Here is a 27,027-nt window from a genome sequence, read left to right as displayed (position 1 = left end):
AACAGGTCCCTGTGGAACAAAATCAGAAAGAGGAGTGGTCCCAGAACAGGTCCCTGTGGAACAAAATCAGAAAGAGGAGTGGTCCCAGAACAGGTCCCTGTGGAACAAAATCAGAAAGAGGAGTGGTCCCAGAACAGGTCCCTGTGGAACAAAATCAGAAAGAGGAGTGGTCCCAGAACAGGTCCCTGTGGAACAAAATCAGAAAGAGGAGTGGTCCCAGAACAGGTCCCTGTGGAACAAAATCAGAAAGAGGAGTGGTCCCAGAACAGGTCCCTGTGGAACACCACTCCTCACTGTTTCTTTTTCTTACTAACTGTTCGATAAAGTTTACATTTGTAAAATATACTTTCTTTATGTGAGCAGTGTATGAGCTGTTTTTCTTGCAGATGGCCAGTTGCGTGGGGGCAATATTTACACAGTATTCACACAGGCCAGGTTTGGGTGGGTGAAGCATCACAACCTCACGGGTTTGGCAGGACCCAAGTCATATCCATCCTAGATAAAAGGAGTTTAAGAAAGGTGATTTTCTCACTGCTGTTAGCGAGGGGCTAATGAGCTGCATCTCTAAAGTTGCCCGTTAAAAGGGGTTTCACGGTGGGGATTAATATCCCAGATGGAATTTGTTGAATTCTGTGTAATTGCTCTAAGAATTGAATAAGTGGCTTTGTGTCTAAGCCGGTGTTAGTGATTAAGATACATGGTTATGGATGCCGCAGGGATTAAGCATTGGTGCGATTCAAATAGATTACTCGTAGCTAATGCTTGTGTTCTGAGCAGGGTGGATATCTACAGCCCATCTGAACTCTTGGTTAGGGTTTTATTGAACCCTATTATTGAATACTATTATTGAAATAGTAGGGCAAATTACGAGCATGGAACAGCAGTTTGACCAAGCGACGGCAAAGATGTTGTTTTAGTAGAGATATCTCTAGTAGAGACTAGAGAGAATGTGACGGCAGTGGATCTGCTTGGAGTCCCCGGAGAGGTGCGGCCTCGGGCCGTCCATACTTTCAGAGAAGGAGGGAGTGTAGCCAAGGGTGCCGAATTGGAAGTCAAGTTTCCCGTCACTGAGGGCAGAGACTTTAAAGACCAGTTGCTCTCATTTCTGCGGAGTTGTCTGATGTGAAAGGTTTAGTGAGTCCTTCGTTGGTTGATTTAAAGTCTGAGCTTGTTTTGTCTATTACATCACTGGCTGATAAGTGCAGAAGTATATCTGTGGAGAGCCAAAGTTATTGCAGGCTGGGAGTGTTTCTGGGGTTAAGCCCACACCCGATGGGGAAGAAGAATATGAGGCCTGGGCTGAGCGGACATCTCATTTACAAGATGAATGGCAGTGCTCAGGTAATATGAAAAAATATAGACTGATAGAGAGCTTAAGACCATAAGGCATAGTAGCAGAATTAGGCCATTTGGCCCATCAGGTCTGCTCCGCAATTCAAACATGCCTGATCCTTTTTACCCCTCAACCCCACTCCGTGGCCTTCTCCCCGGAACCTTTGATGCCACGTCCAATGAAGAACCGAAAGGCCCGGCAGCTGGTACAGTGAGGTTCCTCCAGGCAGAAAATTTGTTAGCCATGTCAGCTAATTACCTGCAAGCTCTGGAAGATGCTTTTGGCAAGTGCAATTGATCAAGTGTTTGGTAAAGTTGAAAATCTGGTAAATATACTTTATTTATAATTTTATACTGGTGTACGATCTGTCATTTCTGTGTTACCAATAACTGTATGGGCAGTATTTACACAGCATTCGCTCAATTCAACGGTCATCTAATCGGAACATTCCAAAATCATACCGACCCCCTAGGTGTGTATTGCTTGTGAAAGGAGGTCTTCTGACTGCTGAGTCACATGGCTGTTAGCAAATTCAGCTAAGAAGCCAAGTTGGTGTACGGGCCCTGGTTAGAGGGTTTCGTACTTTTACTGTAATTCACAGTTTCTATTATTATATTTTGTATTGTTCTGCTGCCACATAATGAGAAATTTCACAACATGCCAGTGATAGTAAACCTGGTTCTGATTCTGAGAACCCCTCTTATTCTGAATTCCAGCAAGTACAATCCCAGGCGACTCAATCTCTCCTCATAGCTTAACCCCTTTATCTCTGGAATCAGTCCGGTGAACCTCCTCTGCAGCGCCTCCAAGAGGAAAATGCTTGAAGCTGTAATTAAGGAAGAAATAGCGAAACATTTAGAAAGGAGTGGTTCCATTCAACAGACACAGCATGGATTCAGAAAGGGCTGGTCCTGTTTGACAAACTTACTGGAGTTCTTTGAGGACATAATGAGTGCAGTGGATAGAGAAGAACAGGTGGATGTCATATACTTGGATTTCCAGAAGGCGTTCGATTAGGTGCTGCACAAGAGACTTATAAGTAAGATATGGATGCATGGAGTTGGAGGAAGTGTATTGGCATGGATAGTGGATTGGTTAACTGATAGAAGGCAGAGAGTTGGTATAAATGGGTGTTTCTCTGGTTGCCAGACAGTGGTGAGTAGGGTACTGCAGGGGTTGGTGCTGGGCCCGCAGTTGTTTACTATTTACATTGATGATTTGGAAGAGAGGACTGAGTGTAGCATAGTAAAATTTGTTGACACTAAACTGAGTGGAAAAGCAAATTGTACAGAGGATGTGGAGAGTCTGCAGAGGGATATAGATGGGTTAAGTGAGTGGGCCAAGGTCTGGCAGATGGAATACAACGTTGGTAAATGCAAGATCATCCACTTTGGAAGGAATAATAGAAGAGCAGATTATTATTTAAATGGTGAAAGATTGCAGCATGCTGTTGTGCAGAGGGACTTGGGAGTGCTTGTTCATGAATCACAAAAAAGTTGGCTTGCAGGTACAACAGGTTATTAAGAAGGCAAACAGAATGTTGGCCTTCATTGCTAGAGGGATTGAATTCAAGAGTAGGGAGGTCATGCTGCAACTATACAGGGTACTGGTGAGGCCGCACCTGGGGTACTGTGTAGAGTTTTGGTCTCCATACTTGAGGAAGGATATACTGGCTTTGGAGGCAGTGCAGAGGAGGTTCACCAGGTTAATCCCAGAGATGAAGGGGTTAACCTGTGAGGAGAGATTGAGTCGCCTGGTACTATACTCCCTAGAATTCAGAAAAATGAGAGGGGATCTTATAGAAACATACAAAATTTTGAAAATTTTGAAGATAAGATAGAAGTAGGAAAGTTATTTCCATTGGTAGGTGAGACTAGAACTAGGGGACATTGCTTCAAGATTCAGGGGAGAAGATTTAGGACGGAGATGAGGAGAAACTGTTTTTCTCAAGGAGTGGTAAATCTGTGGAATTCTTTGCCAAGGGAAGCAGTTGAGGCTTCTTCACTAAATATATTTAAGATACAGTTACCGTAGATGTCGGATTATAAGCCGCTACTTTTTTCCCACATTTTGAACAGCTTTGAACACTGCGGCCTTTACTACGGTGCGGCTAATGCATGATTTTTTTTCATGCCGCCAAAAACATTTTGCCTCGTAACAGTAGACCAATAAAATTGATGAGTAGTTCACAGAGGTCCAATGAAATTGTACGATAAATCAAGCGCACTTTCACAATTAAATTATTGTAAATCAGTCATTTGTACTCACCCTCATCAACATGGAAAACACTTGAAGAAAAGCATTGTGCTGCCTTTATGGCAGTTATTTAGTTTATAATATTTTCGCTTAGTAATTCATTTGTTAGTATTTTCTAGTTAAAGTTAGAAGTACTACATCCCGGGATACTATGACGTCACATCCGGTTTCGCCGCGTCTTGTGGGAAATACCGGTTTGCGATAAACGGGAAGGTGGGGGGGAGCGGCATTAGACCCGATCGAAAACGCTGCTTTTAAGTTAAAGGCGATCAATAACTTTTCCTGGTAGGCTGCAGTATATATTTTTTTTACCAGTCCTAAGGAGATATTGGAATGTTGTTCGTGCACTGTTCAGTAAAAAAGTATACGCAACATAATTTGTGTGTTACCGATACGTATGTATATTTAAAAGTAGCCGTGTTAGAGGCACGGTTCGAAAAAAAGCATTTGCAATATGTATTTGTTTATGTTACCATATGGATTTAATTAAAAGTTAAAAAATCCTCACGTGTAGTATCTTTCTGTGTAAATATCTCATATTACAACGTGGGACACCTGCGGCCTAAAATCCGGTGCGGCTTGTACAAGTACAAAATTGATTTTCTTTCTAAAATTAGAGCCAGCGGCTTTTAATCAGGTGCGCTCTGTAGTGCGAAATCTACGGTAGGTAGATTTTTACATAGTAGGGGAATTAAGGATGATGGAGAGAAGGCAGGTAAAGGGAGCTGAGTTTACGGACAGATCAGCCGTGATAATATTGAATGGCGGGGCAGGCTCAATGGCCTACTCCTGCTCCTATTTCTTATGTTCTTATGATAGTATATCTTTCCTGAAGTCAGGAGACCAGACTGCACACAGTACTCCAGTAGATTTCCGAATAACCTCTCTGCTCTTAAATTCAATCTGGCTAGCAATGAAGGACAACATTGCATTTTCCTTCTTGACTAACCTCGGTCGAAAGACAGGTGTGAGGAAATTGTGGTACATCTGCTGAGCCCTGGTCTGACTCTATCAAGGTGACAGTTTGAGGCAGTGTTTGCAGGAAGAGCATATTGGTACAAATGTTTATCACACATTTGATGTCTGCCTGCTGCCTTTGTGTTTTCCATGGGTTCTGTTGTGTTTGTTTGTTTTGTGGCTGTCTGCATGAAGATGAATCTCTTGATGATTATATAAGGTCTACACACTTTGAACTTTGAGTCTACAACCCTGAGCAGCTTCTTGCAATGCTGTGCATTGGAGGTTTCACGCCCTCCTAATGAAGGGCCTCAGTTGAAAACATTGAGTAAATAATGCTGCTGTTTTTTTGGAATGAGTCAGTTCGAAACATGACAGCTTCCCATTGTGGAATCTGTCTGAACTGAAGTTAAGATGATGAAAAGAGAACGGCTGTGTTTAGAAAGAGACAGGCAATTTTGTCCAATGGATTACTGCCCAGTGATGACTGTTCCCGTGTCCCTGTTTAAGTATCATAAAGATTTATTCTAATTATTCACTGCAGGAAAGTGCATTTTAATTACCAGAGTGGCTTTGAACTTTCAAGGAAACCTGTTTGACAGTTACTAAATCGGTTTTGCTGTCACTTTTCTGAAACATGATCATGATTTGATACCCCAAATATATTTTTACTAATCTGCTGGATGTTAAAATTAATACCATATGTTCTTTTAAGGTTGCTTCTAAGATTGGATCCTTCCCCTATGGGCTTTGGAGCTGACACAGTGGATATATTTGGCTTTCAGTGGGTGACTGAAATGGCGCTTGTCGAATCACCACATCTTCTGTTTGGCTTACTGAGGTATATGTGCTTGAAATACAGGTCTGATTAAATCTTCATATGACTTGAAAGAATGTGTAGAATCTATTATATTACCAAAAATATTCTGAATATCGGATTGTTTTATTGTTCCCCTCTTTTCCCTTCTCTTCACCAGCCTTTCACCTTCCTCGAGTGTCACTCTCCATCCCTTTCTCCTATGATTCACTTTCTCCTATCAGATTCCTTCTTCAGCACTTTACCTTTTCCATCTATCACCTCCCAGCTCCACATGTTCCCATCTCCCTGCCCCACTCACCCACATTCCCCTCACCTATCACCTTCTGGCTTGTACTCATTCCCCCACCACCCCCCTCCCCATGCTGCGTTCTTCCCCCTTCCTTTCCAGTCCCGATGCAGAGCTCAAGCTGAAACCTTGACTCTATTCATTTCCATGGTTGCTGTCTGACATGCTGAGTTCTTCCAGCATTTTGTGTGTTGTTCTGGGATTTCCAGCATCTGCAGGATGGCTTGTGTTGTATTATTGTATGCAATATTGTAGGTATTATTGTGGGTTCTGTTATTTAAGGATTAGTAACACTGCAGAACTGATTCCACTTGTAATTTTTAATGTAGAAAAATTACTTGAAGCTAATTTTAACGAGTGCAGTTAACATGTTAAAAAGCAGTTTTAACTGTCCTTAACCAGCACGACATACACATTACCTAGCTTAACTTTATAAACATACAGTTACTTGTACATTGTTTTTTCTAAGATTGCTTTTATATTTGTATTTTTGTGTTTTTTATTGTGTTCTTTATGGAACCCTGGAGGAACCCTTGAAATAATTTTCAAGTCTCTGGGAAAGTCCCTGCGTAAGAATTATTATCTCAAGAGCTCACAGTACATTAGTGTGATCAGTAGATTTAATAATCCAAAAATAATTGTCAATGCCTTTTGATTAGAAAATGAATATTTAGTCAACCTTTCTTGAAAAGTACAGGTAGTTAAGCTTAGCTTACCTTTCTTGAAATTAAACACTTTCTTTCCCTTTCATAAATTTTAAAAACTCATAAGGTAAACAGCAAATTTCTGTTAAGTAACTGGCTTAAGCCAAAATGGGATTTAATTTTTTTAAAGATAGGCTCGGTAGATTTAATTTAGATAAAGGTTAGAAATTGATTTTATTAATTCTATTTACAACATGAAAATTTATTGACAATGTTGAATAGTAAAGTTACAAAAAAACTAATATGAGTAAAAATTTAGCCTAACACACAATTTTATACAAAACTTTGAAAAAACATTTTCCTACTACGTGTATTTGAGACCTCTGATTTTAAACCTCCGCTGCCTTGCGGCCACACCCACTCATGGGAAAGGCTTTGGGAGTAAACCCCAAGGAAGAAATCTGGAGCCGGTGTCCCTTAGGCAATTTGATGTTGTTTACAACTTCACCCTGGCAACCTTTGCGACGACATTGATGCCAAGCTGTATTGGCACTTGTCCTTCCTTCAGACTACATCAGTGACGTGGAGAGGCGGAACCTGCTGCATGGGCAACAACCGGTTCTTCAAATCTTCCTGCCCAGGCTTGCACCCTCCACCAGAGGCGCAAACCCATGATCCCCTGGGATCAACGGCTGCTTATCATGTGAAACCTGTGCTTGTTTTTTTGCTGCACAAATACTCAGTTATGGGTCAAACTTGAGCTAAGCGCACACCGATTTCACCTTCAACTGAAATGAGACAATTTCTATCTATACTCTTGATGCTTGTTAAACAAGAGAAAGCTTGCCCACACATGTAAGAAGTTGAAAACTGCAACAAAATGTTGATTGCTTTCCTATGAATGACAAGATACTCTACTTTCATAGAAATCCAGAGCTTGTCCAGGGGGCATGTCATTAAATCTCATCTTGAGTACATGATCAGACTGCAAATCACAAAGTTGTTTCTCTTCTCTCAAAGTCAAGTTCTCAGGCTGAGCAGAAAATTCAGAGGAAGTGTCCCTCACCCAGTCATACACTTGTGTTGAAAGAGAGGAAAAATGCTGTTCAATTTTGTTCTGCAGTTCTTCCAGGTGGTTGTCAATACGACTCCAGACTTTCTAATATTCTTCCTCACTCTCAAGCCCAAGCAGCAGAGGAAACATTTTCAGTATTTCCTTTTGCAACATGAATTTTCCAAAGATTCAGTTTCCTTTTACATCCGAGAATCCTGTAACTTGAAGTCAAAACATTTTCTCCATGGCCTTGCAGAGACTTATTCAACGGTTCATGTGATGAAAAATGTCTGTTAAGTAGGCTAGTTTCTGCAGCCATTCTTCATCCTCAAAGCACTCAGCAAAATCTGGCCGACTTTTCTTGAAAGTACTCCTGCAATTCACCTTTCAGCTCGAGCACCCTGTCGAAAACTCTTCCTCTGCTAAGCCGCCGGATTTCTGTTTGTAGCAGGAGATTGGTGTGCTCTTTGTCCAGGTTTTCACACAGTTTTTAAACATTCTCAAGTGAATTGGTCTTTGCTTAATAAACTTAACCACTTTTGTCACATCGTCCAGAACTTTTTTCATTTCATCTCCAAGAGTTTTTGACATCGGCACCTCTCTGTGAAGAAAGCAATGTGTTGTGATTTTATTTTTTCACAAGAGAAACGAAGCCTCTCATGGCGCCAATCATTGCTGGGGCACCACCAGCACAGATGCAATGAGACATAGGAGCAGAATTAAGGCCAGTCATCCCTTCGAGTCTACTCCGCTATTCCAACATGGCTGATCCTGCTCCCACAGCCCATATGCCTGCCTTCTCGCCATATCCTTTGATGCCCCGACCGATCAGGAAATGACAAACTTCCGTCTTATATATACCTATGGACTTAGCCTCCACTGCAATCTAGCACAGCATTCAATAGGTTCACTACTTTCTGGCTAAAAGATTTCCACCCTACCTCTGTTCAAAAAGGTCATCCCTCAATTTTGAGGTTTTGCTCTCTAATTCTGGGTACCCCCACCATAGGAAACATCCTCTCCACATCCACCCTATCTAGTCTTTTCAACATTCTGTAGGTTTAAATGAGATCCCCCCGCATCCTTCTAAATTCCAATGAGTACAGGCCCAAAGCTGCCAAATGCTCCTCATATGTTCCCGGAATCATCCTCGTGAACTTCCTCTGGACTCTCTCCAATTACAACACATCCTTTCTGGGATATGAGGCCCAAGACTGTTGACGATACTCCATGCAGCCTGATTAGTGTCTTATAAAGACTCAGCAGTATCTCCTTGCTTTTATATTCTATTCCACTTGAAATAAATGCTGACATTACATTTGCCTTCTTTACTACAGACTCAACCTGTAGATTAACCTTCTGGGAGTCTTGCTAAGTCCCTTTGCACCTCCAATGTTTGAACATTCTCCCCCATTTAAATATTAATCTGCACTATTGTCCTTTTACCAAAATGAATGATCATACACTCCCCAACACTGTATTCCATCTGCCACTTTTTTGCCCATTCTTCCAATTTGTCAAAGTCTTGCTGCAATCGCATTGCTTCCTCTGTACTACAGACCCCTCCACCTATCTTTGTGTCATCTGCAAACTTTGCCACAAAGCTATCAATTCCATTCCTGATATGGATTCCAGTGATATGCTAGTCACTGGCAGCCAACTAGAAAAGGCCCTTTTTATTCCCAGTCGCTGCCTCCTGCTGGTCAGCCATTCCACTCTCTATGCCAGTATCTTTCCTGTAACACCATAGGATTTTGCTTTGTTAAGTAGCCTCATGTGTGGCACCTTATCAAATGCCATTTTAAATCCAAGTAAATGACATCCACTGCCTCTCCTTTGTCCACCCTGCTTGTTACTTCCTCAAAGAACTTAACAGATTTGTCAGGCAGGATTTCCCTTCAAAGAAACCGTGCTGATTTTGACTTATTTTATCATTAGTCTCCAAGTACCTCAAAACCTCATTCTTAATAATAGACTCCAACACTTTCTGAACCACTGATTTTAGGCTAATCGCCCTGTAATTTCTTTCTTTTGCCTTCCTCTTTTCTTTAAGAGTGGAGTGACATTTGCAATTTTCCAGCCCATGCCTGAATCAAGTGAATCTTGAAAGATCATGATCAAAGCATCTGATATCTCTTCAGCAAACCCTCTTAGGCCTCTGGAATATAGTTCATCTGGTCCAGGTGACTTATCTACCTTAAGACCTTTGAGTTTGCCTAGCACTTTTTCCTTTGTAATAGCAATGACACTCACTCCTGCTCCTTGACACTCATGAACCTCTGGCACACTGCTAAAGTCTTCCATAGTGGAGATAGTTGCAAAGTACCCATAAGTTCATCTGCCATTTCTTTGTCCCCCAATACTATCTCACCAATGTTATTTTCCAGTGGTCCAATATCAGCTCTCGCCTCCATTTTACTCTTTATATAACTGAAAAAACTTTTGGTATCCTCTTTTATATTATTGGCTAGTCTGCCCTCATATTTCATTTATGTTCCTTCTTATAGCATGTTTAGTTGCCTTTTGTTGGATTTTAAAAGTTTCCCAATGATCCAACTTCCCACTCACTTTTTGCTACTTTATATGCCCTTTCCTTGGCTTTTATGCAGTCCTGAACTTCCTTTCTCAGCCACGGTTGCCTAGCCCTGCCATTTGAAAACAACTTCCGTTGGACACATCTGTCTTGCACCTTGTGAACTATTCCCAGAAGCTTCAGCCATATCTGCTCCGCCGTCATCCCCGCCAGAAATCTCCTCCAATCCACCTGGGCAAGCTCCTCTCTCATGCCTCTGTAATTCCCTTTATTCCATTGCGATACTGATACATGTGGGATATGCTTCTCCCTCACAAATTGAAGTATGAATTCAATCATATTATGATCACTGCCTCCTAAGTGTTCTATTGCATTAAGCTCCCTAATAAGATCTGGGTTATTGCACAACACCCAATCTAAGATGGCCTTTCCCCGAGTAGGCTCAAGTACAAGCTTCTCTAAAAAGCCATCTCGTAGGCATTAAACAAATTCTCTCTCTTGCGAGCTGACACCAATGTGATTTTCCCAATCCCCTTGCATATTGAAGTTTTCCGTTACAATTGTGTCATTACCCTTATTACATGCCTTTTCCAGTACCCTTTGCAATTTCAATCCCACATCTTGGCTACTATTTGGAGGACAAAATATGATTCCCATAATGATTTTTTTTTACCCTAGCAATTTCTTAACTCCACCCACAGTCAATATTTTCTGACCCTATGTTATCTAATTCTAAAGATGTAATTCCATCTCTTACCAACAGAGCCACACCACCGCCTATGCCTTTCTATCTGTCCTTTCGATACAAAGTGTATCCTTTGATGTTAAGCTCCCAACTATGTCCTTTCAGCCACGATTTAGTGATGCCTACGGTGTCATACTGACCAATCTCTAATTGCGCCACAAATTCGTCCACCTTATTCCGAATGCTATGTGCATTTAAAACAGCACCTTCAGTCCTGCATTCTTCGCCCTTTTGAATTTTGCCCCTGTGGTACAATTTAACTCTTTGCTCTGACTGCATTTGTACCCAATCACTGGCTTGTCCTTCCTTATATTCATGTCACATCCATCATCTACCTGTAAACCTGCTGGCTCATCCTCAGCTCCATCATACTGGTTCCCACCCCCCCCCCCCCCATCGCCATATTAGTTTAAACCACTCCCAACTGTTCTAATAAATCTGCCTGCAAGAATATTTGTCCCCCTCAGATTCAGGTGAGAGAAATGAGAGAGGTGAACGACTAGCTGCATGGGTCACAGAAAAAGATTATATAATGGGTAGTACCATCTTCAAGCAACACCCGAGAAAACTATGGGCATGTTAAAGCCCAGGGGATAACACCAGAAACCAGATTGATTACCTGCTTATAAGGAGAAGGTATAGAAGTGCTCTAAAATCATGCAAAACATGGGTGCAGACTGCTACAGTGATCACGTACCAATAGTCAGCGTGATGTACCTGAGACTCAGAAAGCTTAGAAGACCAAGAGTAGAGCCAAAGCTGAATTTGGGACTTTTAAGAAAAAACAGTGACATCAAAAATGAATTCCCAATAACAAATTTGAGGGTCTACAAAACATCACTATTATAGAACAGCAATGGGAAAACCTCAGAGACAGCATAACACAAGCAGCACAAGAGGTGATTCCCAAACAACAGAAAAAAGGTAAAAAGAAATGGATGACAGAAGAAATTCTGAATCTTATGGAACAAAGAAGAAAATGTAAGGGAAACGAAGAAGCCTACGTATCCTTGCATGCACAGAGAACAACCGAGTGCAAGGAAGCAAAAGAAAAGTGGCTTAAGGACAAATGTGAGTTAATAGAACAATTGTAGAAGACCAACAACAGCAAACATATGCACGACAAGATCAAGGAGGTCACAAATCAGAAGAAGAGCGGGGCAACAACAGGATGTATAAAAGCAAAAGACGAATCTACAATTATGGAAAAAGGAAAAATAATGCAAAGATGGTCAGAATACATCAAAGACCTATGCGACGACAAAGAACGAGAGGACAGCTTTGATATTGGCAACAACAACGAGGGCCCAGCAATACTGAAAGAAGAAGTGGAACATGCTATGAAGAAATTGCGAAAGGGGAAATCATCAGGACCAGATAACATTCCAGTTGAACTGTATGAAACGCTGGAAGATTTTGGTGTAGAGAAATTAACAATCTTACTGAATAGGTACAGAAGCATTCGGGCTCTCACAACCAGACTGTGTAACAGTTTCTTCCCCCAAGCCATTAGACTCCTCATTTCTCAGAGTCTAGTCTGACACCAGTTTACACACGCACAAGCACATGCACACGCGCACACACACATTCAACACCACTCCACTCCCTTTGCAATTTTTGCTCATTTCTTTCTTAATTCCTGCTAAAATATTGTTTACATTTACATCATTTATTATTATATTGTAATTTGCCTTTTACTGTGCCTATTGTCTTGTTTATTAATTATTGTATTGTCTTGCACTGTTTTGTGCACTTTATGTAGTCCCGTGTAGGTTTGAAGTCTAATGTAGTTTTGTGTTGTTTCAGGTGGTCTAGTGTAGTTTTGTGTTGTTTCATGTAGCACCATAGTCTTGGAGGAACATTGTTTTGTTTTTACTGTGTACAGTACCAGCAATTATGGTTGAAATGACAATAAAAGCGACTTGACTTGACTTGCATATACAACAAAGGTAAAGTGGCAAAGTACCAGAAGATCTTTTAAAGACAGTATTCATTGCACTGCCAAAGAAGCCAGGTGCAACAGAGTGGACAACACAGAACAATTAGTTTAATGAGCCACCTTGCAAAAATTCTACTTAGAATCATCATGCTCAGAATAAGAAACAAAATTAAACCAGAGGTCATGAAGAACAGCACGGCCTTGTCGAAGGCAAGGAAACTTCAAACGCAGCTTATATTCTCAGGAGTATTATCGAAAGGTCAACAGAAGTACAACAAGACATGTACTTCTGTTTCATTGACTACACAAAAGCCTTTGACACTGTGAAACACCAAGTCATCATGAAAATGCTTAAAGATATTAATATCGACAGAAAAGATCTAAGAATAGTCAGGAATCTCTACTGGCAACGAGGTGCAGCCATACGGATAGGTGAGTATTGGCAAATAAAGCAAGGAGTCAGACAGGGTTGTGTTCTATCACCAGACCTGTTCTCCCTGCATAGTGAAAACATCATGAGGACCTTACAAGACCTGCCTGGAATAAGTACAGGAAGATACAATATCAACAACCTCCGTTATGCGGATGATACAGTACTGACAGCAAACAGTGAAGTAAATTTACAGAAACAAGTATCTACCATCAACACAGAGAGCGAAAGACTTGGCCTAACCTTTAATAAAAAGAAAACTGAAGTAATGGTAATATCAAAGAAACCTGATATCCCAAACTGTAGGATCATATCGTGAAATGAAATCCTAAAACAAGTTCACAACTTCAAGTACCTTGGATCATGAGTAACATCTGATGGCAAATGCGAAACAGACATAAAAGCAAGAAATGCAATGGCAAGAGCAGCATTTACAGAAATGAGAAACATCCTAACAAACAAGAAAATAGCAATTGACATCCACCTTAGAACTCTCAGCTGCTACATTCTTCCTATATTGATGTGTGGCTGTGAGTCATGGACCATCACAAATGCAATGGGGAAAAAGAATCAATGCAGCAGAGATGTGGTTCCTCAGAAGAATTCTATGCATATCATATACGGACAGGATAACCCACGAAGAAGTTCTACAGAGAACGAAAACAAAACATACATTACTTAAAAAAAATCAGAAAACAGCAATCACAATTCTGTGGACATGTGAAGAGGGACATTAGAACATTTAGTTACAACTGGAAAGCTGGAAGGAAAAAGAAGCAGAGGCCGACAGAGAGTGAAAATGATAGGTAGATTAACATCATGGTTAGAAATGGGGAGGCAACAACTAACATCGGAGGGTCAGGGACCGTGATGGATAGAGAGACATGATTGCCCATGCCGAACGGGCAAGGCACCTGAACTGGATTCAAGTACAACCCATCTCTTTTTTATAGGTCACACCTGCCCCAGGTGAGGTCCCAATTATGCAGAAATCTGAATCCCTGCCCCTTGCTCCAATTCTTCAGCCATACATTTATCTGCCACCTCATTCTATTCCTATCCTCGCTGCCGCGTGGCATATACAACAGTCCTGAGATTACTACCTTTGAAGTTCTGCTTCTCAGCTTCTTCCCTAACTCCCTGTGTTCTGTTTTCAGGACCTCCTCCCTTTTTCTTCCTATGTCATTGGTACCAATATATTCCGTGACTTCTGGCTGCTCACCCTCCCTTTTCAGGATATTGTGGATGTGTCCAGAAACATCTCAGACCCTGGCACCTGGGAGGCAAACTACCATCTATATTTCCTTTTGGTGCCCACAGAATCACCTAGCTGTTCCCCTGACTACAGAGTCCCCTACTACTGCTGCCATCCTCTTCTGTTCCCTACTGTTCTGAGCCACAGGGCCAGACTCAGTGCCAGAGGCGTGGCCGATGTTGCTTCCCCCAGGTAAGTCATCGCCCCCCAACAGTACTCAAAATGGAGTACTTACTGTTATAGACAATAGACAGTAGGTGCAGGAGTAGGTCATTCGGCCCTTCTAGCCAGCACCGCCATTCACTGTGATCATGGCTGATCATACACAATCAGTATCCCGTTCCTGCCCTCTCCCCATATCCTTTGTCCCCGCTATCTATAAGAGCTCTATCTAACTCTCTCTTGAATGCATCCAGAGACTTGGCCTCCACTGCCTTCTGGGGCAGAGCATTCCACATATCCACCACTCTCTGGGTGAAAAAGTTTTTCCGCATCTCTGTTCTAAATGGCCTACCCCTTATTCTTAAACTGTGGCCTCTAGTTCTGGACTCACCCATCAGCGGGAATATGCTTCCTGCCTCCAGTGTGTCCAATCCCTTAATAATCTTATATGTTTCAATCTGTTGAGGGGGATGGCCACCGGGATGCTCTGCACTTCTGACATTCTACCTTCCTCTCCAGACAGTCATCTATTTATCTGTCTCCTGTAGCCTTGGGATGACTTCCTCCCTGTAGCTCCAGTCTATATCACTGCCTCACTTTAATTAACAAGCCGAAGGTCATTGAGCTGCATTTCCAATTCCCTAACATGGTCTCTGAGGAGCTTCATCTCGACACACCTGGTGCAGGTGTGGCCATTGGGGAGGCTGGAAGACTCCCGGAAATTCCAGATCTGACACCCAGAGCAGAACGCTGGCTCTGTATGTATACCCACTAGAGTTAAATAAGGGATGAACTTGTCTTGCCTCTGCCTGCTCTCACCGAAGTCCTGTTGAGCCAGAGCCTTTCCACTCTGACTCAAGACTACTCTGACGACAACCACTACTATGATGGCTGCTCTGGTAGGCGGTACCTCTCTCTTATTGAGACTGGGTATTAAAAGCTCTTTGTTGGATCTGCGCAGAAACACTCCTGTTGTGCCTGCATAATTATCCAATCAACGACACATGTTGAAAAACTTGCTGCTTTTTCAAGCTTTGTTGGATCTGTATGGGAACACTCCTGTTGCATCTGCACAGTTCTCCAATCGACATAATTCCTCCAAGACACACCCTTTGTTTCCAGATAGGAAGACAAAACATTAAATATATCTTGGCCCTTGCTTGTTTTGGGCAGGGCTTTGCAACAGAAAAAGTTTTCTTGAATTTCACCATCATTTACAAATCTTACAAATGCTACAACATGACATTTATTGGTGAAATCTGTTGACTCATCAACCAGGATAGAGAAGCTCAAACAAGAGGAATTCTGCAGATGCTGGAAATCCAGAGCAACACACTCAAAATGCTGCAGGAACTCGGCAGGTCAGGCAGCATCTATGGGAAAGAGTACAGTCGACGTTTCAGGCCGAGACCCTTCAGCAGGACTGGAGAAAGCTGATGAAGAATAGATTTAAAAGGTGGGGGGGGGGGGGAGGATGGAGAAAGTGAAGGTGAGAGGTGAAACTGGGAGCTGGGAAGTTGTTTGGTGAAAGAGATACAGGCTGTAGAAGGGCGATTCCACTGGAGAGAACAGAAGGCCACGATATAAGGAAAAGGGGGAGGAGCACCAGAGGGGAAGCACAGGCAGGCAAGGGGATAAGGCAAGAGGGAAATGGGAATGAGGTATGGTTGGGGGTTGGGGGCATTACTGAAACTTGGAGATTCAATGTTCGTGCCATCAGGTTGGAGGCTACCCAGACAGAATATAAGGTGTTGTTCCTCCAACCTGAGTGTGGCCTCATTGCAACAGTAGAGGAGGCCATGCACTCTGTCCATTAGAACAAGCGTGATCTCCTAATAACCACCCATTTTAAATCCACTTTCTGTTCCCCTTTGGATACGTCAATCCATGGCCTCCTCTACTGTTCACTCGTTCCATAGAAGTTGCCTGTCCTGCAGAGATGGTTCCCCTATGTTACTCTCCCTCTATGTGTGTAATGATTTGATTTGTATGAACGGCATGTGTCAAGCTTTTCACTGTAGTTTTGGTACACTTAGAAGTGATATTCCAGAACAATTTAATATGATAGTGGACTTTGCCCAAACATTATTGGAACCTTATCTTTGCTATACTTTGCTCTTATCAGTGTACACATACATCTTTATATTCTTTTTCTAATAAATATATTCATATGCATCACAATCAGGAGAAAATCTGCAGATGCTGGAAATCGGAGCAACACACACAAAATGCTGGAGGAACTCAGCAGACCAGGCAGTATCTAGGAAAAGTGTACAGTTGTCGCTTCGGGCCAAAACCCAAAACGTCGACTGTACTCTTTTCCTAGATGCTGCCTGGCTTGCTGATATTTCTACACATGCACTGAATTTTGAAATGCGCAAATACACTTCACATTTTTTTAAAACAATTTAAATTTACTTTGCAGACAACAGATCAGTCGTTTAGAAGATTTGGCACAGACTAATTCCTGTGATTTTGGCAAGTACAAAGCTTTAATGATTCCTCTTGCTAATTAGTTTGAGGACAGGCTTATAGAAACAGAAGACATTGGAGACAACAGCAGGTTGGAAAAGAAGTATGTGTTGGATTCTGATGTTTTTGATCCAAGGTTCTTTTTGAAGTCAAGAAAGAGGCACAGACCTTTTTGCTTCATATCGTTTTATTAAGCCCATAACACCATAAGCTGTAGGAGCAGAATTAGGCCATTAGGCCCATTAAGTCTGCTCCTCCATTTCATCATGGCTGATACAATTTTCCTCTCAACCCCAGTCTCCTGCTTTCTCCCCATATCCCTTCATGCCAGGACTAATCATCTATCAACCTCTGCCTTAAATATATATAGAGACTTGGTCTGCCTTTAACAAGGAATTCCACAGATTCACCACTCTCTGACTAAAGAAATTCCTCCTCGTCCCTATTCTAAAAGGACGCCCCTCTATTCTGAGGCTGTGTCCTCTGGTCTTAGACTTTCTCACCCCAGGAAACATCCTCTCCATATCCACTCTATCAAGGCTTTTCACCATTTGATATTTTTCAATGAGGTCACCCTTTATTCTTCTGAATTCTAGTGAATACAGGCCCAGAGACATCAAATACTTCAAATGACAAGATATTCAATCCTGGAATCATTTTCATGAACTTCTTTTGTACCCTCTCCAGTTTCAGCACATCCTTTCTAAGATAAGGGGCCCAAAACTACTCACAATACTCCAAGTCACTTCACTAGTGCTTTATAAAGTCTCAACATTACATCCTTGCTTTTATATTCTAGTCCTTTTAAACTCTCCAAGTCCTCTAGTCCTCGTGTTGGCACGTGGCCTAGTGGGCAAGGCATCAGACTAGTAACCTGAAGGTCACTGGTTCGAGCCTCAGCTGAGGCAGCATGTTTGTGTCCTTGAGCAAGGCACTTAACAACACATTGCTCTGCGACGTCACTGGTGCCAAGCTGCATGGGTCCTAGTGCCCTTCCCTTGGACAACATCGGTGGCGTGGAGAGGGCAAGGCCTGCAGCTTGGGCAACTGCCGGTCTCCCATACAACCCTGCCCAGGCCTGCGCCCTGGAAACTCCAGGCACAGATCCATGGTCTCTCGAGACCAACGGATGCCACCACCACCTCTTGAAATGAATGCTAATGTTGCATTTGCCTTCCTCACCAATGACTCAATCTGCAAATTAACCTTTAGGGAATATTGCAAAAGACCCCCAAGTACCTTTGTACCTCAGTTTTCTCTCCATTTAGAAAATAGTCAACACTTTTATTTCTTCTACCAAAGTGCATGACCATATGCTTCTCGACACTGTATTCCATCTGCCATTTCTTTGCCCATTCTCTGAATCTGTTTAAGTCCTTCTGTAACATATTTACTTCCTCAAAACTACCTGCCTCACCACCTATCTTCAGATGGTCTGCAGTCTTTGCAATAAAGCCTTCAACTCCATCTTCCAAAATCAATGACACATCACATAAAAAGAATCAGTCCCAACACAAACCTCTGTGAAACACCACTAGTCACCGGCAGTCAACCGGAGAAGGCTTCCTTTATTCCCACTCTTTGTCTCCTGTCAATCAGCCACTGCTTTTTCTATGCTGGAATCTTTCCTGTAATACCATTGGCTCATGTAGCTTCATGTGTGGCACCTTGTCAAAGGCCTTCTGAAAATCCAAGTACATGACATTGACTGATTCTCCGTTGCCTATCCTACTTGTTATTTCTTCAAGGAATTCCAAGAGATTTGTTAGGCAAGTTTTTCCCTTCAGGAAGCCATGCTGCCTACAACCCATTTTATCATGTGCCTCCAATTACCCTGAGACCTCATCCTTCATAACCAACTCCAACATCTTCCCAACCACTGGGTCAGACTAACTGGCCTATTGTTACGTATTCAGGCAACAATAAATATATGTGAGTTAGGCAAGGATTTTTTATAACAAATAACAAGTTTATTAAACACTGAAAACAAACCCCCCAAAAGTAAACAAACACTAACATAACCGGAAATCAGCTGCTGTGCGGCAGCTTAAACAGTTCTTAAAGCGATGCAGCTCAAACAGTTCTTAAAGCGATGTTGAAAAAAAAGCAGTTCTTTAAAGTGGTATTGCCAAAAGTTCAAAATGCTCACAGTCCATTTAAAAGGAGAGAATTTTTTAAGACGATTTAAATTCTCTTCCACGTCGTTTTTCTTCAGTTTCCAACGTCGAACTCTTCCCACGAAGAATTTTATGAAATGTAACGGCTTAAAGGCACTGACCTTTCCTTTATCACCATTCTCAATCCTTTCTGGTCATCCCAGGGATTAACACGAGAATAGTCAACGAAATCCTTCCGAATAAGGATCAAACAAGGTCGAACCTGTTTCACCGTCGAAAATCGATTCTCCTCGATCTTTAACTCCCGAACTCCGATCTTCACTCTCCACTGATTCCCAACTAGCAGTATTGTAAAGAAACTGCTGACAATGACCTTTTAATCTTTAGGCATTAGATAAAACTTCATCTTTCAACTAAACTGCGTCATCACATTAAATCACGCAGTGGCATGAAGTCAACATGGCAAATCCAGCCACGAACTGCCCCACCTCACAGGGAGGGGTCCTCCTTTTATACCCCGTAAAAAAAAAACGTGTCACATGATCTCTACTGGCGGGAAAATGACGTCACTCCACCATCACAAGACCATTACCTCAAGTCCAGTATAGCTTCAACCCCAGTCACGTGACAAGGGTACCACTGTCACGTGCCACGAGTGCGTAACACTATAGTTTCCTTTCTTCTGCCTCTCTCCCTTCTTGAAGAGTGGAGTGACATTTGCAATTTTCTAGTCTTCCAGAACCGTTCCAGAATCTAGTGATTCTTGAAAGATCATTACTAATGCCTCCACAATTTCTTCAGCTACCTCTTTCAAAACCCTGGGTTGTATACCATTTGGTCCAAGTGACTGGTCTACCTTCAGACCTTTCAGTTTCCCATGAACTTTCTGTAGTAATAGTAGCTTCACATGCTTTATGCCCCCTAGCACCTGGAATTTCCACCATACTACTGTCTTCCACAGTGAAGACTGATGCAAAATACTTATTCAGCTTATCCACCATTTCCTTGTCCCCCGTTACTACTTCTCCAGCATCATTTTCAAGCGGTCTGATATCCACTCTTGCTTCTTGTTTACACTTTATGTCTGAAGAAACTATTGATATCTTCTTTAATATTACTGGCTAGCTTTAACTTCGAACTAAATTTATTCTATAGTATCCTTTCTCTTTGGCTTTTATGTTGACTTTGATTTCTCTTGTTAGATTTCTATGGTTCTAGATTTCTCTTGGTAGATTTCTATGGTTCTAGATTTCTCTTGTTAGTCACAGTTGTGTCTTCTGGCATTTGGAGTGCCTTTTCCACTTGTGATCTATATATCTGCTGCCTTCTGAACTGCTTCCAGAAATTCCAGCCATTGCTGCTCTGCCGTTATCCCCTGCCAGTCTTCTTTCCCAATCAAATCCTCTCTCGTGCCTTTGTAATTCCCTTCCCTCCACTGTAATACTGATACATCTGACTTTAGCTTCTCCTTCTCAAAATTAAGGGTGAATTCAATTATATTAAGATCACTTGTCCCTAAGAGTTGTTTTACCTTAAGCTCTCTAATCAATTCTGGTTCATTGCACAACATTCAATTCAGAATAACTGATCCCCTAATGGGCTCAACCGTAAGCTGCTCTAAAAAACCAACCCGTAGGTACTAAAATTCATCTCCTGGAATATAGCACTGATTTTTCCAATCTACCTGCATATTGAAATCCCCATGACTATTGTAATATTGCCCTTTTGGCGTGCATTTTCTACCTCCCGTTGTAATTTGTAGACCACATCTGAGCTACTGTTTGTGGGTCTGTATACAACTCCCATAAGGCTCCTTTTACCCTTGCATTTCCTTAGTTCTATCCACAATGCTTCAATACCTTCCGACCCTATGTCACCTCTTTCTAATGATTTGATTTCATTTTTTACCAACAGAGCAAAGCTAACACTTCTGCCTTCCTGCCTGACCTTTTGATACAATGTGTATCCTTGGATATTAAGCTCCAAGATATAATCTTTCAGCCATGATTCAGTGATGCCTACAACATCATAGATGCCACTCTGCAACTGTGCTGCAAGTCCATCTGCTTTATTCCGTATACTGTGTGCTTTCTAATATAGCAACTTCAGTCCTGTATTCATCATTTTCATTTGGTCCACCTTTTACTTTGCAAATCATACTGTTGACTACAATTTTGTCCTATCAGTAGCCTCTCCTCACAAGGTATTACCTCTGTTTGGAAACCAACCACCTCACCTTCAGCACTATTGTCCGCCTTTCCTTACCTTGAAATACAGGCAGCTCAGGAAACTAATCACATCAACCTTTTGATTCCTAACTTTGTCTGAGGTTTTACCAACATCTGCCTCCACTCTGGTTCCCATTCCCCTGCAACTCTAGTTTAAACCCCACCGAGCAGCATTAACAAGCCTTTCTGCTTGGATGTTAGCCCCCCTCCAGTTCAAGTGCAAACCGCCCCTTCTGTACAGGTCCCACCTTCCCTGGAAGAGAGCCCACCCGATCCAAAAGTCTTATGCCCTCCCTCCTTAGCCACATATGAAACTCTATAATCGTCCTAGTTTTGGCCTCACTTGTACATTACACGGGTAGCAATTCTGAGATCACAATTTGGAGGTCCTGCCTTTAACTTAGCACCTAACTCCCTGAAATCACATGCAGATCCTTGTCACTTGTCCTACCCACGTCATTGGTATCTATATTGATAATAACCTGGCTGTTCATCCTCCCACTTAAGAATGCTGAGGATTTGATTCGAGATATCCCAGACCTTACATTATTTTGAAGTTTTCCCCCTATTTGTGAATAAAGAACTGTAATCTCAAAAATCTGGCTCATAAATCAAGAAAATCTGACTACATTCTAATGATTTGAATGTAGCCTCATATTATATTGGGTATCCTATGTTGGTGCTGGAATGTGTGGTAAAATTTTCGGACTGCCCCAGTATATCCTTACATATGTTGTTTGTTAGGGCAAAACTGCACATTTCACGGTGTGCTCTGATGTACATTTGATAAGTGATGTACATGTACATGTGATAAGCGCTTGTATAGTGGTTAGTGCCACATTATTACAACAGTCTGCAGTTCAATTTGCAGCACCATCTGTAAGTTCATACGTTCTCCGCGTGGCTTTCCTCTGGGTGCTCCAGTTTCCTCACACAGTCCAAACGCGTACAGGTTTGTAGGTTAATTGGTCATTGTAGATTGTCCTGTGATTACGCTGGGGTTAAATAGGTGGGTTGCTGGGTGATGTGGCTTACTAGGCTGGTAGGGCCTGTTACATGTTATATTTCTAAATAAATAATAATGATAAATAAATCTAAATATTTGTTTGTCTTGACATTGTATTTAAAACAGGAAACATTACCAGCATTTGTGGTGAAGCAGATGACATCAGACAACAATGTGTTAACTTCCTCCAATATATCAAAGTATTTATTTTCAGGTAATATTTCAATTGCCTTCTGATATTGATCATAGTTTCATAGATTATAATAAAAAGCCACTAATGCAATCCAGAAAATAAATTTTGCTTATGAAATGCTGGAGCTTGAAACATCTCGCCTGTCAAGTTTCGCTTTGTCATGCTTCTGCTACCGAGAAGGAGGTACAGAAGCCTTAGGGATGTCACCAGAAAGTAGCATCCATCATCAAAGAGCCCCCACCATCCAGGCCATCTTTTTTTGCTTCTACTGCCAGGAAAGAGGTACAGGAGCATCAGGTCCCACACCATCAGAGTCAGGAACAGATATTACCGTTCAACCCCCAGGTTCCTGAACTAGTTTGAATAACTTCACTCACCTCAACACAAAACTGATTCCATAACCTACGGACTCACTTTCAAGGACTCTATACAACTCATGTTCTCAGTATTAAATACTGTTTTTATTATTATTTGTAATTGCACAGACTCAGATCTACATTTCTATGTCTTCTAATGCTCATTGGTTGTTTGTCCTTCTTTGTGTGTAGTTTTTCATTGATTTTATTGTGTTTCTTTGTATCTACTGTGAATGTCCACAAGAAAATGAATCTCAGACTAGTATATGGTGACATACATACTTTGGTAATAAACTTACTTTTAAATAAGAAGCATTGGTTGTTGAATCATAGGAATTTGCTGCAGAAGTACTCTTAAAGCAGTTTCAAATTCATCTTTCTGAATCAGACCAGTTCCAACTTGTACTTCTGGTAATTTCTCCCCCTACCCTTTCTTTTAACATTACCCTTTCTGGTTACTCTCTTACCCCTTCTCCTCACCTGCCTGTCACCTCTCTCTGGTTCCCCTCCTTCTCTTTCTCCCTTGGCCCAGTGTCCTCTCCTATCAGATTCTTTTTCCTGCAGTCCTTTACCTCTTCCACCTATCACCTCGCAGCTTCTCGCTTCATTCCCCTCTTCCCTCACCTGGTCTCACCTATCACCTGCCAGCTTGTACTCCTTCCCCTCATCCACTTTCTTATTCTCGCTTCTTCCCCCTTCTTTTCCAGTCCTGATGAAGGGTCTCAGCCTGAAATGTTGACTGTTAATTCCCCTCCATTGATGCTGCCTGACCTGCTGAGTTGCTCCAGCATTTTGTGTGTGCTGCTCTGGGTTTCCAGCATCTGCAGAATCTACTGTGTCTATTTCATTGTACTCCCCACCATGAAATTTCCGTATCAAGCACCATTTTTTAAAAATCACCTATATTTGCTATTTCAAGGCATAAATCAAGTCATTAAAATGTTGCCCACAATCTAAGCGGAAAAGATTTCTATCTTGTCCAGGCATGCCTAGGCATGCTTAGACAGGGCATATACTGTGTGGCAGGACTGATTTTAGAAAGGCTATAAAAACATCGCACGCATTGCATTTACATTTATATCAGTTTATGATCATGTTTATGCACATGCTTTACGCGCGTAGCATATTGTATGTACTCGTTACAAGAAGTATTTTCTAGAGTATTTGCGGTAGCAAAATGTCTTGGCAATGTTGCAACAGACATGATACTATATTGTGGTGAGTATACGCTTAAATCTCAAAGACGGAGCATGACACCTCTTTTTAAGAAAGTCTATGAGCTCTGCTTTTGATGCAAAATTGGTGACCGAGACAAAGCCTGGGCTGCTCCCATTTGTTGCATGGATCTTCGAGCTTGAATCTGAGGTACTCGGAAGTCAATGCCGTTTGCTGTCCCGATGATACGGTGAGAGCAGAAGGATCAAGTGACAGACTGCTACTACTGTCTGACCAGCGTGTCTGGTTTCTTTGTTAAAAACAAGAAATCCTTTGAATACCCCAATCTCCCTTCAGCCAGGAGACCTGTACCGCATGACAATAGTTTTCCAGTCCTGGAACCACCAGAGACGTGGACTCTAGAGGAAACAGACAAAGATGCCATGATACACGAGCCAGGAATGGAAAACGACACTGATAGTGATACAGATATTTAACCCTTTATGTCAAATGAGTTAAATGGCCTGGTCAGAGACTTGGGTTTGTTAAAGGCAAAAGCGGAATTACCTGCAAGGGTGTATTCTGCTGTCACCAAGCACAACATTTCCGTGAAGGATTTTGATATTTGAGTCAGATGTTTCCCAGAATAACTAATGTCAAGGCTTAGGAAGACATTTTTCTTGGTTCACAAATCAAACAGGTCATCAATGGCAGGCAATCTGAAGAACCTCCAGTGGAACCAGAGAAAATCACATGGAAGCCATTCAGGCATGTTGTAGAAAATTTTCTTGGTAAATATAGAGCACCGAACTACTGCAGCCAGCTGACAACGTGCTTCAAGCACACAAAACCATGGAGTGCAGCATGTCACTAAAGATTCATTTTCTGCATTCTCATTTACACTTCTTCCCTGCAAATCTTGGCATTATCTGTAGTGAGCATGGTCAAAGGTTTCACCAGGACTTTGCAGTCAGGGAGAAACTGGAATCCATCAATGCTGGCTGATTATTGTTTGACACTTAAGCAAGAAGCCTCAGATACTGAATACAAATGAAAATCATCAACAAAACACTTTTAGCTTTGTTGAGATATTGCAAAGTGTTCCGCACTGTTAAATGCATTACATTAAATAAAAGTTAGTTTCTTTGTTTCTCCAAGTTCCTATGTGCTACATGTAGTTTGAAATTATATTTGTGTTCGGCTTCAAGCAGTTTTATCATAACCACAAAAAAATCCTGAGGAAGGAGCACTTTTGAAAACCAATTGCTGTCCTGTGCTTCTGATCAGTGGAAACAGTATTCCATCATTTGTAAACCTTAGCTTCAAACGGTTTGTACTGCCTTTAAACTTTAATTATTTTGTTCTATACCTCTTGCCGTTATCTTTCTAAGCCTGGTGTAATAATGTAGACCTTAATTTTTGGTATAATCCATGTAACTCTTCTAATGTAAATGCAAAGAAAAATTTATTATCGAAATACCTATATGTACCTTGGTATTCATTTTCCTGCAGACATTTACAGGAATATAAAGAAATTTAATAGAATTTGTGAAAAACTATACATTAACAAGAACTGACAAACATCCAATGTGCAAAAGAAGACAAGTTAGACCATAAGACCTTGGAGCAGAATGAGGGCATTCAGCTCACTAAGTCTGCTCTGCCATTTGATTTGTTTTCCTCTAAACACCATTTTCCTGCCTTCTCCCCATAACCTTTCACACCCTGACTTATCAAGAATCTATTAACCTCCACCTTAAATACACTTAATGACCTGGGCTCCACAGCCACTTGTGGTAATGAGTTCCACATACTCACCACCCTCTGGCTAAAGATATTCCTCCTCATCTCTATTCTGTATGGACGTCCCTCTGTTCTGAGGTTGTGCCCTCTGGTCCTAGAAGTTTTTCAAATTAAAAAAAATACTGAACATGAGTTGTAAAACCTTGAGAGTGAGTCTGCAGGTTGAGGTGAGGTGAGTGAAGTTATCTACACTGGTTCAGGAGCCTGATGTTTGTAGGGTAAGAATTGTTACTGAACCTGGTGGTGTGGTGCCTTAGCTACCTGTACCTCCTGTACAATGGTAGTAGCGGTAGGAGAGCATGATGTGGATGGTGAGGGTCCTTGATGATAGGCGCTGCTTTCTTGTGGAAGCCTACTGTATAAATGTATGCCTTAATTTTCTGTATAATCTCAATAACTCTTGTAGGACTGTATTATTTCTGACGAAATTACCAAGAATGGTCAAGGGATTTTTAATAGAAATGAATACATGTATGTCTAGTATTGTGGAAGCATTGTGTCCATTTGGATTCAAATATCAGCCTATATTTCAATGTGGAATGGGCACAAAGTGTGCGATCAATGTTCCCTGTAATTGTTTTTTACGGCTGTGCGGGCCTCTGAGCAGGGAATTTTTACACAACCTGAAAACACATGAAAGTCTAGCTGCGCGGCAGCAAAGGTTGTGTGTCAGAGCATTTCACACTGCAGCTTGGAAAGTGGTTGGGATGTAAAGGTCTGATCCAGTAAAAATTCAACTGGTAAAGCAGAATTGCGATTTGGCAATAGTATCTTTTCAGAGGCACGGTGGGCACGCTGGGTTGGGGTCTGGCCCCTGCAGGCCAACTCTCCCACTGGTGCTGCCTTGCCACGTTTGCCCCCTGGAAGACGATCTGGATTGCTTTAGTCTGTGACTGACCCAGCCAGAGTTGAGGAATTACTGTGTGCTTGTTCATACAGAAAAGTGGCTCCAAACAACCTCCCATCCACCATCAATCTTCAGGGACTTGTGCTATTATTATTTTGTGACTCTGTGCTGGATGGTGACTATCTGTGCTGTGTGTGACTGTATGTACTGTGTTTTGCACCTTCACCCAGAGGAATGATGTTTCCTTTAGCTGAGTAGAGATGGATACTTTATTGATCCTGAAGGAAATTACAAGTGCACAGATATAAATATTAGAAGAGAAGTAGAAAGAATAAAAAGTAAGTTACTACAAACAGTCTAACAGGAAGGGGTCACCTCATCCCTGGCTATAGGTTGACTCATTATAGAGCCTAATGGCTCAGGGTAAGAATGACCT

The 27,027-nt window shown here is 41.7% G+C and overlaps 1 protein-coding gene across 2 annotated transcripts in view; it reads left to right on the top strand.

Annotated features, from left to right (window-relative positions):
- Window positions 1-27,027, top strand: part of mms22l (MMS22-like, DNA repair protein) — a 251,378-nt gene that overhangs the window by 19,431 nt on the left and 204,920 nt on the right. For both annotated transcript variants that reach the window (XM_073057520.1, XM_073057519.1), the window contains exons 3-5: window positions 5,262-5,387; window positions 16,840-16,892; window positions 22,364-22,451. In XM_073057520.1, the coding sequence (XP_072913621.1) occupies window positions 5,262-5,387; window positions 16,840-16,892; window positions 22,364-22,451 (267 nt within the window). The remainder of the gene's footprint in view (window positions 1-5,261; window positions 5,388-16,839; window positions 16,893-22,363; window positions 22,452-27,027) is intronic.

The sequence above is a fragment of the Hemitrygon akajei genome, chromosome 9 (assembly GCF_048418815.1).
Source record: "Hemitrygon akajei chromosome 9, sHemAka1.3, whole genome shotgun sequence".
Lineage (NCBI taxonomy): Eukaryota > Metazoa > Chordata > Chondrichthyes > Myliobatiformes > Dasyatidae > Hemitrygon > Hemitrygon akajei.
Note: the sequence above shows the minus strand (reverse complement) of the source record. Positions and strands in the feature narration are given on the sequence as shown.